This window comes from Bison bison, unplaced genomic scaffold (genome assembly GCF_000754665.1).
Source record: "Bison bison bison isolate TAMUID 2011002044 unplaced genomic scaffold, Bison_UMD1.0 scf7180017864072, whole genome shotgun sequence".
NCBI lineage: Eukaryota > Metazoa > Chordata > Mammalia > Artiodactyla > Bovidae > Bison > Bison bison.
Window position 1 is genome coordinate 12,018,673 of NW_011494644.1, and position 13,967 is coordinate 12,032,639.

Here is a 13,967-nt window from a genome sequence, read left to right on the forward strand (position 1 = left end):
GGAAGAAGGGGAGGGACAGGAGGCGGGGCCGGCGAACGGAAGTGAGAGAGAGCTTTCCCGGCAAGGGAGGAAGACAGAGTTCACCGGAGCAGCCCCAAGAGAAGGTGGCGGAGAAACACCTTGCAAGGGGTCTTTCTGGGTGCTAATGACAAGGGACACGGGAATAGGTTTACGGGATGCACCGACTATTGCTAGCGTGGTGCTAGATCACCGTGAACTGGAAGGTGGGAGGACAGAAAGGCCATGCCCAAGATTTGTAGTACCTAAATCCGCTTATATTCCATAACATTTCCCTTAATAGAAAGCAGTAAGTGACGCTCCCTCCATCTGGCTTGAGAAGTTTTTCAGGGAGCCCCACGATAAGTGTCGCCCAAGTACTGAGGTCAGGGCTGCAGAACGCTTTTTCCCCCTCTTCTGCGCTCAGTCAATATGCACCGGAACGATTTTAGCGGATCTTCCCGGAAGTGTGGCTAAGGTTTGTGCAGAACAACGCGCTCTTTGACCTACGTGGGCGGGGTCGGAGTCGCGCGTTAGTTGCCGCTCTCCTGGCACCGGAAATGTGTCTGTATAACCGCTGCTTGGAGGCGGGTCAGAAGCATTTTTAAGGCGGAAGTTTCGTGGGGAAGCTTTTGAGGCTAGGACACTTCCTGTTTCCTAGTAACAATAGGAAGTGTCCGCGGAGCTGGGCGATAGACGGCTGGTTAGTGCCAGCTGCGCCCTTTTTCCTCTACCTCCTTCCTTTTCCCCCTCTCCTTTCCCTCTTTCCCTCCTCTTCCACTTCCTTGAGCCCTTGCAGAGTGTGCGTGTGTGGGAGCGCGAGAGTCCTCGCACAACCACCCTTTGGGGCGCGCGGCTGCAGTTAGGGTGAGGGTCCCATTGCGCAGGCGCACTCCCGTTCGCGGTCCCCAACGGACGCACCCGCGGCGGGAACGAGAAGGGGCCACCGGTGTGAGGTAGGGGTCCTAAGAGAAAACTGGCTGAAGAGATGAATGAGGCGAGAGGACCTCTTTGGTAGTTGATTCGGAGAGGAGACTCTTGAGCGAAGGGGCTTTGTGAGAAGTGAGAATTCTGGGAGCAGGTTCAGCAAGGAGGTTTAAAGTCGGAGATAGGAGTTGTATGGGGGCCCCCGGCGAGGGGGAAGAGTCCGAGTCAGAGAAGGCCAAGGTGATGTAGGAGGCACGGGGGCCTGCTATGGAGTAAGGGCTTTGGAAAGAAGATTGAGTGAATGGGCTTCCTCGTGTGTCAACTGGAATAATAGAGGCATTGTAATGAGTTGTGAGAATTAGGTGACACAACGAATTTTCTTTATTTAGCACAGGGCCTAGCACATGGTAGTGCTTAGGCTGTACGGGTAGCTGTTGTCATCAATATTAAGAGAGAACGTAGAAGGAAAAACGAGAAGGGATGGAGAGAGAAAAGTGATAAATAGTGGGAAAGAAAAAGGTAGGGGGCGAAGTACCAGAAAGGAGATGGGATTTCGAAGATAGAAGATGGTTTGGAATCCAGGGAACCCGAGAGAGTCTTTCAGAAAGGAGATTTTGTGACCCTGAAAGGAATAGGGCAGAAGGGGGAACAAATCAGCCCTTTTCTCTGTAGGAGGCCTCTAACCTCACTTCTCAGGTCCTAGGCTGTCTATTGGAGAAAGAGGCTGCTTTTTCAGTGCCTCTCTATGAGAGTTGCTCAGTTTTGTCCGACTTTGTGACTCTATGGACTGTAGCCAACCATACTTCTCTGCATGGGATTCTCCAGGCAGGGATACTAGAGTGGGTTGCCATTCCCTTTTCCAGGGATCTTCCTGACCTAGGAATTGAATCTGGGTCTCCTGCACTTCAGGCAGATTCTTTACTGTCTGAGCCACCAGGGAAGCCCTTTGAGTGCCTCTGAGCTACTCTATTTAGCTGAGGGGTGAAAGATAGAAGATTGGACTTATCTTATTGAAGGTCCTAAGAGAGGTACAAGTTTCCTTTTAAGATGTCATGTAAGATAGGTTGTTTGTTTCAAAATTATAGAGAGTAGAGGGTTAGGGACAGTAAGATTTTTGGGACTTGGTCTGAAGGCAGGATATGTTTGTGATTAGAGATGGGATGCAATTCTTTAGATGTTAGTTTCCTTATATATACTCCTAGAGATGAGTTAGGCCTAGGGGAGCTTTCATATTTGGGGAACCTGTATTCAGAGAAATTTTAAATGGTATTTCCAGAATAGATATAGTAGAGAGCAGGTCTCTGGGCATTGCTACTTGGGGGTAACTGTGACCTCTGGTGAACTTGCTGCTCATAAAGTCAAGAGGCAAAGTTAATTCACGCCTTCCTTCTGACCACTGCCCCCTTTTCCTAGGCCTTGGACCCTCCATCAGAGGAAGATGCTGCTGCCATTTGCCTGCTCTTCCTGAACCTCCAGGTTTCTGCCACACTGCCCCATGGAGGACACGCCCACCTCACTCAGCTGCTCTGACTGTCAGCGCCACTTTCCTAGCCTCCCAGAACTGTCACGGCACCGAGAACTGCTCCATCCATCTTCCAGCCAGGGCAGCGAGGCTGACAGCATCCCTCGGCCCTACCGCTGTCAGCAGTGTGGGCGAGGCTATCGTCACCCAGGGAGCCTGGTCAATCACCGCCGGACCCACGAAACTGGCCTTTTCCCCTGTACCACCTGTGGCAAGGACTTCACCAACCCCATGGCGCTCAAGAGCCACATGAGGACTCATGCTCCTGAAGGCCGTCGGAGGCGCAGGCCTCCCCGCCCGAAGGAAGCCACTCCATGCCTCCAGGGGGAGACAGTGTCCACTGACTCCTGGACCCAGAGGCTTGGCCCTGGGGAAGGCTGGGAAAACCAGAAAAAACATATTGAAGAGACATCTGGCTGTGAGTCTGGGGCAGACCCTAGGGCAACTCTGGGCACGTGGGAAGATCCACCCACCAGACAAAGAGAAGGCTGGGAAAGCCAGCCTGATCCTGAGGAGGGTGTAGAGGGCTGGGGTCCCACCATCAACTCTGCCAGAGACACTCCACTCCCCACCCCAGCCAGCAGTCTCCTTAGCAATTTGGAACAATATCTGGCTGAATCAGTAGTGAATTTTACTGGGGGCCAGGAGCCCACCCAGTCCCCTCCTGCTGAGGAGGAGCGGCGGTACAAGTGCAGTCAATGTGGCAAGACCTACAAGCATGCTGGGAGCCTCACCAACCACCGCCAGAGCCACACCCTGGGTGTCTACCCTTGTGCCATCTGCTTCAAGGAGTTCTCTAATCTCATGGCTCTGAAGAATCACTCCAGACTCCATGCCCAGTATCGGCCTTACCAGTGTCCCCACTGCCCCCGTGCCTTCCGGCTCCCCCGAGAGCTGCTGGAACACCAGCAGTCCCATGAGGGTGAAAGTCAGGAGCGGCCATGGGAAGAGAAAGGGATGCCCACCACCAACGGGCACACAGATGAGAGCAGCCAGGACCAGCTCCCTGGGACACAGATGCTGAATGGCTCAGGGGAGCTGAGCACATCTGGGGAGCTGGAAGACATCGGCCTGGAGGAGTACCGGCCTTTCCGCTGTGGGGACTGTGGCCGTACCTACCGCCATGCTGGGAGCCTCATTAACCATCGAAAGAGCCACCAGACAGGTGTCTACCCCTGCTCCATCTGTTCGAAGCAGCTGTTCAATGCAGCTGCCCTCAAAAACCATGTGCGGGCTCATCACAGGCCCCGGCAAGGAGCCGGAGAGGATGGGCAGCCATCAGTGCTGCCAGCTCCCCTGCCTCTGGCTGAGTCCACCCACAAAGAAACAGAGGCCCCCACCACCACCTTAGACCACCGCCCCTATAAGTGCAATGAGTGCGGTCGGGCTTACCGGCACCGGGGGAGCCTAGTGAACCACCGCCACAGCCATCGGACAGGAGAGTATCAGTGTTCTCTCTGTCCCCGCAAGTACCCCAACCTCATGGCCCTGCGCAACCACGTGCGGGTACACTGCAAGGCTGCTCGCCGCAGCACAGGCCCAGGGGCCGAGGGTCCCCCCAGCCACCTCAAGGTGGAACTCCCACCTGACCCAGTGGGGCCAGAGACAGCTCTACTTTCGGATCAAGGGCCTGGGTGCAAACATGAAGAGGGGGCCCCTGCTGTCCCCCCAGCAGCAGATCGGACCACACCACAGATATGTAGCATGTGTGGGATGCTCTTTGAAGATTCTGAGAGCCTTGAACATCACAGGCGGACCCACAGGGAAGGGGCACAGAGCAGGACCGAGGCCAAGGAGTCACCTCCTCGGGTGTTTGCTTGCCGAGACTGTGGCAAGAGCTATCGCCACTCAGGCAGCCTTATCAACCACCGGCAGACCCACCAAACGGGAGACTTCAGTTGTGGGGCCTGTGCCAAGCATTTCCACACCATGGCTGCCATGAAGAACCACTTGCGTCGCCACAGTCGACGGCGGAGCAGGCGGCACCGGAGGCGGGCTGGCAGTGCCGGCGGCGGGGGAGAAGCCAAACCCCCATCAGACGGGAACTGGGCCCCGGAGCCAGCGGACAGTGAGGGCCTGGGCTGTCCCCGAGACTCTTCCAGGGCAAGTCCGAGTGGAGCCGAAGGCAGCATGGAAAGCAGTGGGGGCTGTTTGCAGGCTGCAGCCGAAAGGGACAACTGTGGGATTGAGAGGAATGAGGCCTGTTTCCAGGGTGATAAAGAGAGCCAAGGCGCTGAGGAAGGACTGGAAAGGATGGAGGCCAGTTTCCTTGACAACGTGGACATCCCAGGCGCTGAGGAAGGCAATGGGACTCACTTCTGTGATGGCCTCCCTGGGGTGGAGGAAGACCAGAAACCAGCCCCTGGCCAGCCCAGCTCCCCTTGCCACTCTGCCAGCTCTGCTGCCTGGCCGGCTGAAATCTCTCACACGTGTTCTGACTGTGGACATTCTTTCCCCCACGCCACCGGTCTGCTGAGCCACCGGCCCTGCCACCCACCGGGCATCTATCAGTGCTCCCTCTGCCCAAAGGAATTTGACTCCCTGCCTGCCCTGCGCAGCCACTTCCAGAACCATGGGCCTGGGGAGGCCGTCTCAACCCAGCCTTTCCTCTGTTGCCTCTGTGGCATGATCTTCCCTGGGCGGGCTGGCTACAGGCTTCACCGGCGCCAGGCTCATGACTCTGGCATGACTGAGGGCTCGGAAGAGGAGGGGGAGGAGGAAGGAGTTGCAGGGGCAATTTCCACCCACAGCCCCCCACTGCAGCTCTCAGAAGCCGAGCTGCTGAATCAGCTGCAACGGGAGGTGGAAGCGCTGGATGGCGCTGGGTATGGCCACATTTGTGGCTGCTGTGGTCAGACCTACGATGACCTGGGGAGCCTGGAGCGTCACCACCAAAGCCGGAATTCCGGGAACACCACTGACGAGGTTCCCAGTCTCATGCATCACCCAGCAGAATCAGGTGATGCCACGGTGGTGGTGGCAGATGGTGTCTTTGAGGGCACGGTGACCTCTCTCCCTGCAGAGGGTGGGGATGCAAAGCCGGGTGAGGGTGTAGGTGCCACGCTTGCAGACAGCCTTTGCCGGCAGGGTGAGGAAAGTTCTCTGGAGACCCAGCCCCGCCCCTTCCGCTGCAACCTGTGCGGCAAGACCTATCGGCATGGGGGCAGCCTGGTGAACCACCGCAAGATCCACCAGACCGGGGACTTTGTCTGCCCAGTCTGCTCCCGCTGCTACCCCAACTTGGCTGCCTACCGCAATCACCTGCGAAACCACCCGCGCTGCAAAGGCTCGGAGCCCCAGGTGGGGCCCGTCCCAGAGGCAAAAGGCAGCAGTGAAGCCCAGACTCGGGCAGAGGAGAGCCTTGAGCAGGCCGAAGTGGAGAGGTTCCAGAAAGAACTTAAAGTGGAGCCCCTGGAGGAGGGGGCGAGAGTGAAAGAAGAGGCCTGGGAGGAGACGACTGTGAAGGGGGAGGAGATGGAGCCAAGGTTGGAGACAGCCGAGAAGGGCTGCCAGACAGAAGCCAGCTCTGAGCGGCCCTTCAGCTGCGAGGTGTGCGGTCGCTCCTACAAGCACGCTGGCAGCCTCATCAATCACCGGCAGAGCCACCAGACCGGCCACTTCGGCTGCCAGGCCTGTTCCAAAGGTTTCTCCAACCTCATGTCCCTCAAGAACCACCGGCGCATCCACGCCGATCCCCGGCGTTTCCGCTGTGCTGAGTGCGGGAAGGCCTTCCGCCTGCGGAAGCAGCTGGCCAGCCACCAGCGGGTCCACCTGGAGCGCAGTAGGGGTGGGGGCTCCCGCAAGCTGTCCCGGGAAGATCGGCCCTTTCGCTGCGGGCAGTGCGGGCGGACCTACCGCCATGCGGGCAGCCTCCTGAACCACCGGCGCAGCCATGAGACAGGCCAGTACAGTTGTCCCACCTGCCTCAAGACCTACTCCAACCGCATGGCCCTGAGGGACCACCAGAGGCTACACTCGGAGAGCCGGCGGCGGCGGGCCGGGCTGTCCCGGAGGGCAGCTGTGCGCTGCGCCCTCTGCGGGCGGGGCTTCCCTGGCCGAGGGTCCCTGGAACGGCACCTGCGAGAGCACGAGGAAGAGACCAGAGGTGGTCAGGGAGGCCCAGACGGCACAGAGGGTGGTCAAGGGAATCTGGCTGATGACCAGGGACTGGAGGACAGATTGGGTGGTACTGAGTCGGGACCTCAGCTGGAGGATGGAGCCACAAGGCCAGCAGAGCCAAGTCAGAGTCCCATCAGGGCAGCGGGTTTAGAAGCCACAGAGCCAGCCTCCTGGGGCATGGGGGAAGCAGATGGGTGGCGAGGAGCCCGGGGACCGGTGAATCATGATGGAGGTTGGGTTCCTGGGGGTCATGTGCTGACCAAGCCAGAAGACAAGTCAGGGGACAGTGTCCCCAGAAGTCCTTGTCCCCTTGGCAACACCCAGCCCAATGGACCTAGTCTGACTCCGGTGGACAGCTGGGACAGTGGAGACTGTGGCCCTCAGCCCCAGCCAGAGAGCCACTCCTTTTCCTGCAGCCATTGTGGCAAGATTTGCCAGTCAGAGGGCCCCTTGAACCACCACAGCACCCACAAGACTGACCGTCACTATTGCCTGCTCTGCTCCAAAGAGTTCTTGAATCCTGAGGCCACTAAGAGCCACAGCCACAACCACATAGCTGCCCAGACCTTCTCCTGCCCTGACTGTGGCAAGGCCTTTGAGTCCCACCGTGAACTTGCCAGCCACTTGCAGACTCATGCTAGGGGCCTCAGTCAGGTGTCACCCCAGGTGGAGGCCAGAAGCCCCAAAGCGGGGGCTGAGGAGGAGGAAGTGGAACTCCCTGGTCAAGGGAAAGCCCCATCAGAACCCCCTAGGGCCCCAGGTGAGAATGTGGGGAGAGCTAATGGAGGCCAGGGTGTTGAGTCCGCGGTGGCTGTGCACGAGGAGCGGCCCTTCCGCTGTGCGCAATGTGGGCGTTCCTATCGCCATGCCGGTAGCCTGTTGAACCACCAGAAGGCTCACACTACGGGACTCTACCCCTGCTCCCTCTGTCCCAAACTTCTTCCCAACCTGCTGTCCCTTAAGAACCATGGCAGGACCCACACGGACCCCAAGCGCCATCGCTGCAGCATCTGTGGCAAGGCCTTTCGGACAGCAGCCCGGCTGGAGGGCCATGGGCGGGTCCACGCGCCCCGGGAGGGGCCCTTCTCCTGCCCCCACTGTCCCCGCCATTTCCGCCGTCGCATCAGCTTCCTGCAGCATGAGCAGCAGCACCAGGAAGAGTGGACGGTGGCCAGCTCCGGTATGGGGGCACCAGCAGGCTTGGGCAGAGGGCTGAAGGGTCTTGGAGGATGTGGGCACACAGTAGAGAGTAAACACTGGCTCCATGGTGGGCAGGAAAGCAAGGAGTGAGGGGATCATGGGGATTCCAGGAGGCGGTGCAGGCTGGGATAGGGAGAAAGCTAGGTTGAGGATGCTGCCTTTTGAGTGGCTGAGATTTGACACCTTGAGTCAGGTATATAGGGAGCATCCTGGGTTGGTGCAGTGGCGGGGTGGCAGGGTCGGAGCCAAGGCAACTGCTAGGGCTCCCCTGCTGTGCTGGAGCCAAAGAGCAATGGTCTTCTGTTTGGGGAGGACTGGTAGCCAACTACCATCTGGTTATTATAGATACCTCTGGAAACTCTTATGATCCAGCCAATTAAGTAATGATTTCTGGAGAAAAGGATGGTCTCAGTTCTGCTCTTTCTTAGAGTAGGCCAGGATCCCGGGAATGAGGAAGGGGGCATAGGAGGCACCCCCAGACTGGACTGCTTTGTGGCTTCCATGCCAACTTGTTCGGGGAAACCAGGCCACTTGTTGGCACTCAGCGCCCTGTCCCTTTCCCCATATCTTGTCTCTGCTCCCCTCCTTTTTTCTTAGAAACTGGACCCTTGGCCCTCGCCCACCCCTGTTGGTCCACGTCTCTTCTTCCCTTTATCCATCCTTCTCTCTGTGCTATGCATTTCCTTTTTGGGATCCAACCAAACCAACCTTTCCACCTGCACACCCCCGTCCCTGCCAACACACCTTTAACTGGAGGACTGAGTCACAGATAATTGTTTCTTTGAAGCCAGGCCCAGCTGTGGCAACAACAGTCATTAGCCCGTATCTCCCGTCCTCTATCGGGAATCTTCATGGAAAGTCACCTCCGCCCAGACTTGTGGAGGAATGGGAGGGCCGGTTCTCTCTGCATGTCACAGGCTCACTCCCCACCTCCTCTAGGGGTCTGTAGCCCTTATCCCAAGACTCCTTTCATCTAGTGCGTGGGTGTCCCTGAGAGAGTAGATGATCCCCTTGACCAGGGATCATCAGGGCAGGTGGGGCAGTGGTGAGATTCCCTTGAGAGTGCTGATAAGGTGGCTTTTAGGATAAAAGATTTCTTGTGACCCCAAGGGAATGAGCAAGGAGCTAATTAGCCAGGTCTGGGAAAATAATTGGGAATTTGCATACAGGACTGTGGGGTGTGGCCTGCAGGGTAGGGAGCAGGGTACATGCTCTGTGGGGTTTGCCCCCTCAGTCACCTCCTCTCTCTCTCCCCAGGAACCTCAAAGGCACCAGTGGCGGGCAGAGGGGACTTGTCATTGCCGCCTCCACCCACCCCCACGGCCCCACTCCTGGACCCTTCACCCCAGTGGCCTACAGACCTCAGCTTCTCCCTCTGAAGTTCCAGTCTCCAAAGATCAGAATATGGGGTGGGGGGGGGGTGTCAGGGTGAGTTGCAGGGAAAGGCTTGATCTCCTTGTTTTGCTCAGGAGTAGTTTGGGCGTCCCCAGCTCTTTTCTCCTCTCCTCCTTCGAAGAGGACCCAGATCTGGCTTCTTTCCCAAGGAGGGGGTGAGATGTTCCTTCTGTCCTGTCCTTGAGGGACCTCCTTTGCCCCCGCTTTTGTCACCAGGTTCTTTCCTGTGACCAGTCTCACCAAGAAACCCAGTGCCCGGCTTGGCCACGATGCTGGGCCACCTTTACCAGCCAGATTCCAACACGAGGGAGAGGCAGATTCAGAGAGCACCCCCACAGGTGGAAATGTTGCCTGTGGAAGGGGAGCCTTTTACTACAATTTGTAACTTATTTTCTAAAGTCTATTTTGTAACAATTTATTTAAGTTTAAAAAAACAGGAAAATTGCTCCCCCCAAAAAAAGAAATTTTCAAAGTACTTGGCTGGTGTCATTGGATCTGGAGGGATGAAGAATAGGAAAAGCTTGGGACGCCTGCGTTGGACCGCAGAGCTGGGTGGGGGGCATCCACGGGCGACATCTCCCTGTCCTGCAGGGTGGAGCTTTCAGGGCAAGTTCCTTCCCAGAGCCCTTTGCACTGTAGGACCTGCCTGGGAAAGGTCGGGGGCTGGATGAGAGAGAGGCAGTTCCGTGGGAGTTGCCTTGCTGTGACTGCAGCGTCCCAGAGCCACCTGTCAGCAGTTGGCTGGCTGGCCTGTCAGGGAGAGGAAGGAGGGTGGGGTTGGTCTCAAGCTCACAGCTTCCTTCCCTCCCTCAAAGGAAGAGGAAGGAGGTGCCCCTGAGCCCCTATGACAGATTTGAAAAGTGAGGGCTGCACAGGTTAAGAGGTGTGCTCCTAACCAGTCAATGACAAGAGCCAGTACTTGAATCCCCATGACTCTGTCCATGGCTCCACCCGCCGCAGCTGGAGGTGGCTGGGGACAGATGGCCCCAGGCCGGCAGAGAAGGGGTCTGCGGAGGCAGGTGTTGGCAGGAGGCCCCAGGGCCACGTACTCATGTTAGCTGCACAGCTTCCGGGCTCGGGCTCGGGCTCAGGCTCAGGCTCAGGCTCAGGCTCCTCAGCAAAGTAGACCTGCCAGTCCAAACTGCTGACCCAGTTCTCGTAGGTGGGGAGTGCCGCAAAGACAGCAGGTCTTGAGGGGCCTTGGCAGGCATCTCCGAAGCTGTGTAGTCCAGCCAGGAACCATGTGCCCCTCACTTCGTGCACCAGCGGTGCCCCCGACAGGCCCTGAAAGGGGTCAGGTCAGGGGACACTGCTTTTTGACCTCCTCTTCTCCCTAGGCAGCTGCATGGGGCAGGAGGGGCCGGGGCTGGAGGGGTCTGGCTCTTTGGGAGCCAGTTGGCAGAAAGGATGAATTACAGGTGAGAGGTCAGGCTGTGAGTGGGAGGGCGAGGGGTCTGGGGTGACATTAGGGGGAGTGGGGCTCACCTCACAGCTGGGCGGCTCGCCCACAACACTGGTACACACCATCCCTGGCAGAATGCTCCCAAGGGCTGCGTGTAGGCGGCTACAGGCCCTGGGCCCCAGGAGGGTCACAGGCACTGTCTGAGGGGAGCCAGTGTCTGCAGGGTGTGGGAGAAGACCCAGCTGCTACCTCAGCCTCCAGGCTGCATGCCCAGCTGCTGGGCTCCCTCTCCTGTCCACATACCTGCTCCTTGGCGGGCCAGCCCCAGGACCCAGCCACGTTCCCCATCAGGCAGACGGTGGTCCGAGTAGGGCAGGCAGAGGGGCCGCAGGCTGGGGCCCAGGGTTACAGGCTGGGCCAACAGCAGGAGGGCCACGTCATAGCCCCCCTCCGGGTGAGTATATGCCCCATGCAGGATGACTTGCTTCAGGCCCAACTCCTCTGGTCCGACCCCCAGGCCTACTGTCCATTCCTCTGGGGTCTGGCGCCTGTGCAAGGACGGCATTGAGAGCACTGGGTGGCAGGGCCACCATCAGAAGTTGGGGCACAAGGGCGAGGGAGTCAGGGCTCACCCAATGAAGCAATGGGCAGCAGTCAGCACCACCTCCTCTGACACCAGGGCTCCGCCGCAAGCCAGCTTCCCTTGGTGCTTCAGCCTGGCGTCCCAGGGCCACGGGGAGGGTGCTCCTGCCTGAGGGCCTTCTCTCCTCAGAGATCCACAGGCTGAAACAGATGCATTACATCATCTGCCCTCTAAACGCTCACTGCACGCCAGGCCTGCGCTGAGTTTCCCGTGTGCTGTCGAATATCCTCACATTATCCTTTTAAGCTGAATCTTTGTTATTTTCATTACCAACAGTAACCAACATTCCAGAGGTTCAGTAACTTTCTAGCTCAGTAACCACAGGCAAGTAGCCAACTTGGGATTCAAAACGCAGGGCCTAAGCTTTTAACCCTGATGGTCCAGCATCATGGGAGTAGCCCGCTCATTCCTCTACCCCGCCTGTCTGCACCCCTCTGGGCTTGGAATGGCCCCAGAACTCCTGGCTCACTGATGCTTCTCTTACTATCAAGATAGAGCTTCCTCCCAGGAACTATTTTGCATGTCATTTGCATCTTAGTCACTTAACGCCAGAATTTACGCCCCACTGAGTGGGAACCCTGCCCTCTCCAATCTTGTGGCGTCCCTGCTTGAAAATTTGCATCTAACCCCAAAGACTTTCAGCCAGGTACCAGAAATTCCTCTTCTTACCTGAACCCAAATGCATAAAGTTCTGAAGTGTTTGTGTCTCTCAGCCATAAATGGAGCTGTTCCCATCCTGGTCTGAAGGTCCCTTAAGTCCCCTTGTTAGCCCGTGGCAGTGTGTGGATGCCTCATTAATCAGTTTTCTATTCTGAACTGAAATTTATTCCACTGTGGCTCCCACCTCCCTAGAAGTCCTCATGCAGCCCAGGGTGAGGTTCCCCCGCATCCCACTCCTGACACCCACTGCTCATACCTACACAGCTGTCCTCGTCACTAATCTCTGGGGTCTCTGGGTTCTGGGTTAGGAAGGCTGCCCCCTGAGCTCGAGCCTGCAGCCAGGAGCTGTGAGCAGCCATATCAGTCAGCAGGACAGGAGTGTCTTCCCGGGCACAGCTTGATGCAAAACTGATGATCCCTGCTTGAACCCAGTGTCCATCAGGTTCACGGCACAGCACAGGACCGCCGGAATCTCCCTGGAGCAGGCAGTGTTGTCAGAGACAGACATCTGAGCCCCAGCCCTGGGTGGACACCCTCCATGGGCCGCCCTTCCATCCATCCCTGTGGATTGAGTGTCTGGCCTATGGCAGGCCTCCTTCCCTTCTGTTCCCTTCCCCTGTCCTCCTCCTCAGACCTGACAGGGCCCCTGCATCCCAGGCTGGGGACCCCCACACAGCATCCCAGGCCGGGCCGGACTGGCCAGTGACCGCTGGTGCAGGCGGTTGTAGAGACAGTTACACGTGGGGCGGCTGATTAGACGCAGGCGCAGATTCCGTAGGGTCCTGGGAGCTGGCAAAAGAGAGGGGGTTGGGGCCGAAGTCTGGGCCCAGAGGAGCAAGGGAGACTGGGAATGGGAACAGTTAGCAGCTGAGGTTGTGTGACCTTGGGCAAGCCAAGTACCTCTCTGGGCTTCAGGCCAGCACTTACCATCATTGGTGTCCTGATACCAGCCGGTGGCCCAGCAGGAAGTCCCAAAGGGGAAGCGATGGGCAGGTCGGGGCAAGCAGAGGGGTGTGTGGGCTATGGGGTGGGCGAGTCGGAGGAGGGCCAGGTCTGAGCCCTGGCTGTAGTGGTTGTAGGCCCTGGGCAGCTGCAGAGCCGTTACCCCCACCTCCTCAGCCCCTGGGCTCAGACCTTCATGCTGCAGAGAACCCAGGACAACTGACCAGGAGTTCAGTTCTGTCATTGCCTCCCTGGAAGGGGGAGAGGGGGCAAGACCCAAACACTGAGTGCCAACAGAGACAGTGACACCATAGGAGATAGCCCAAGGAGGTGACAGATGGACAAAACTGTGGCTTTGAACAAGGGCCATCCTTCTCCCAACCTCAGCTGTCAGATTTGTAAGACTTCTACCACGAAAGTTTGACATTAACTTGATAGTGTGTTCCCGGCATGTGGCACGTTTTAAATAAACGGTTGTTACTCTAGGGGCAGGGCTCAGTCTTGCAGGGCTTGGGCACAAATCACCCACCCCAAAGCCAGAAATCTTTTGACTGCAGACATGACTCACTTTTCAAAGCAGTGGGCCGCAGTGAGGACCCAGATGTCCGCCACCAGGGACCCACTGCAGATGTGGATGCCCTGCCTCCTCACGCTGGCCTGCCACGGCCACTCGCCAGGCACTGTGTTGCCCTCCTGAGGCTCAGGGGGACCAGGGCCTCGCTGCCCGCATGCTGTGGAGAGGCAGGAATCAGGCTGACAGCAGGGCCCTGGCCTGCCCTCACCCTCAGCACGACCCAGACCCAAGTAAGGCCCAGGCCCCACAGCCCCAGAACTTACCACACTGAGCTGCTTGAAGACCTGGGAAGAGAGAGACGCAGGTGAGCCTTGGAGAGGGGACCTGCCCAGCCCAGACTTGGTGGAGGGGACAGGTTTGGGGGGGGACTGGCCTGGGTCCTTGCTATGACTCTGTCTGTGGCTACTTCACCGGCCCCTCCCAGAATGAAAATATTTATATGAGGTCAAAAAACAGCTTTTATTGGAAGCTATTCAGAGTGTACACTCAGTCACTAATTCTCCTCTCTCAGCTGTGCTCAGCACTCCTGGGCATTGAGTGGCAGGACCTGGGGTTCAGCTTGGGATCAGGCCAACCCTCCTCGCGG

The 13,967-nt window shown here is 57.9% G+C and overlaps 3 protein-coding genes across 11 annotated transcripts in view; 1 reads left to right on the top strand and 2 right to left on the bottom strand.

Annotated features, from left to right (window-relative positions):
- ZNF668 (zinc finger protein 668) overlaps positions 1-317 on the bottom strand; it is an 11,152-nt gene extending 10,835 nt beyond the window's left edge. The window contains exon 1 of the mRNA XM_010837449.1: positions 264-317. Coding sequence (XP_010835751.1) covers positions 264-289 — 26 coding nt within the window. The 5' untranslated portion in view covers positions 290-317. The remainder of the gene's footprint in view (positions 1-263) is intronic.
- ZNF646 (zinc finger protein 646) lies at positions 8-10,199 on the top strand. 5 transcript variants are annotated; one of them, XM_010837355.1, is made up of 3 exons: positions 8-224; positions 2,338-7,745; positions 9,023-10,199. In XM_010837355.1, the coding sequence occupies exons 2-3, from the start codon at positions 2,420-2,422 to the stop codon at positions 9,142-9,144; spliced, it is 5,448 nt and encodes a 1,815-aa protein (XP_010835657.1). In that variant the 5' UTR covers positions 8-224; positions 2,338-2,419; the 3' UTR covers positions 9,145-10,199. The 5 variants fall into 5 exon arrangements, with proteins under 5 accessions (XP_010835657.1, XP_010835656.1, XP_010835654.1 ...); XM_010837354.1 differs by having other exon boundaries at positions 29-104; XM_010837352.1 differs by lacking the exon at positions 8-224 and adding an exon at positions 390-475.
- The window catches only part of PRSS53 (protease, serine, 53), a 7,227-nt gene continuing 2,802 nt past the window's right edge, over positions 9,543-13,967 (bottom strand). For 4 of the 5 annotated variants that reach the window (XM_010837348.1, XM_010837347.1, XM_010837346.1 and 1 more), the window contains 10 exons: positions 13,645-13,665; positions 13,376-13,538; positions 12,793-13,058; positions 12,500-12,654; positions 12,122-12,341; positions 11,195-11,345; positions 10,866-11,110; positions 10,646-10,779; positions 10,210-10,444; positions 9,543-9,910 (listed from right to left, as the gene is read on the bottom strand). In XM_010837348.1, the coding sequence (XP_010835650.1) occupies positions 9,891-9,910; positions 10,210-10,444; positions 10,646-10,779; positions 10,866-11,110; positions 11,195-11,345; positions 12,122-12,341; positions 12,500-12,654; positions 12,793-13,058; positions 13,376-13,538; positions 13,645-13,665 (1,610 nt within the window). In that variant the 3' untranslated portion in view covers positions 9,543-9,890. The remainder of the gene's footprint in view (positions 9,911-10,209; positions 10,445-10,645; positions 10,780-10,865; positions 11,111-11,194; positions 11,346-12,121; positions 12,342-12,499; positions 12,655-12,792; positions 13,059-13,375; positions 13,539-13,644; positions 13,666-13,967) is intronic. The other variant, XM_010837350.1, reaches the window with a different exon arrangement.

What these genes read in the sequence shown, in the direction of transcription:
- ZNF646 (XM_010837355.1), top strand. Translation starts at nt 2,420, where the DNA reads ATGGAGGACACGCCCACCTCACTCAGCTGCTCTGACTGTCAGCGCCAC. An exon ending in GTGGACGGTGGCCAGCTCCG is followed by an intron (nt 7,746 to 9,022) that starts GTATGGGGGCAC and finishes CTCTCTCCCCAG; the next exon opens with GAACCTCAAAGGCACCAGTG.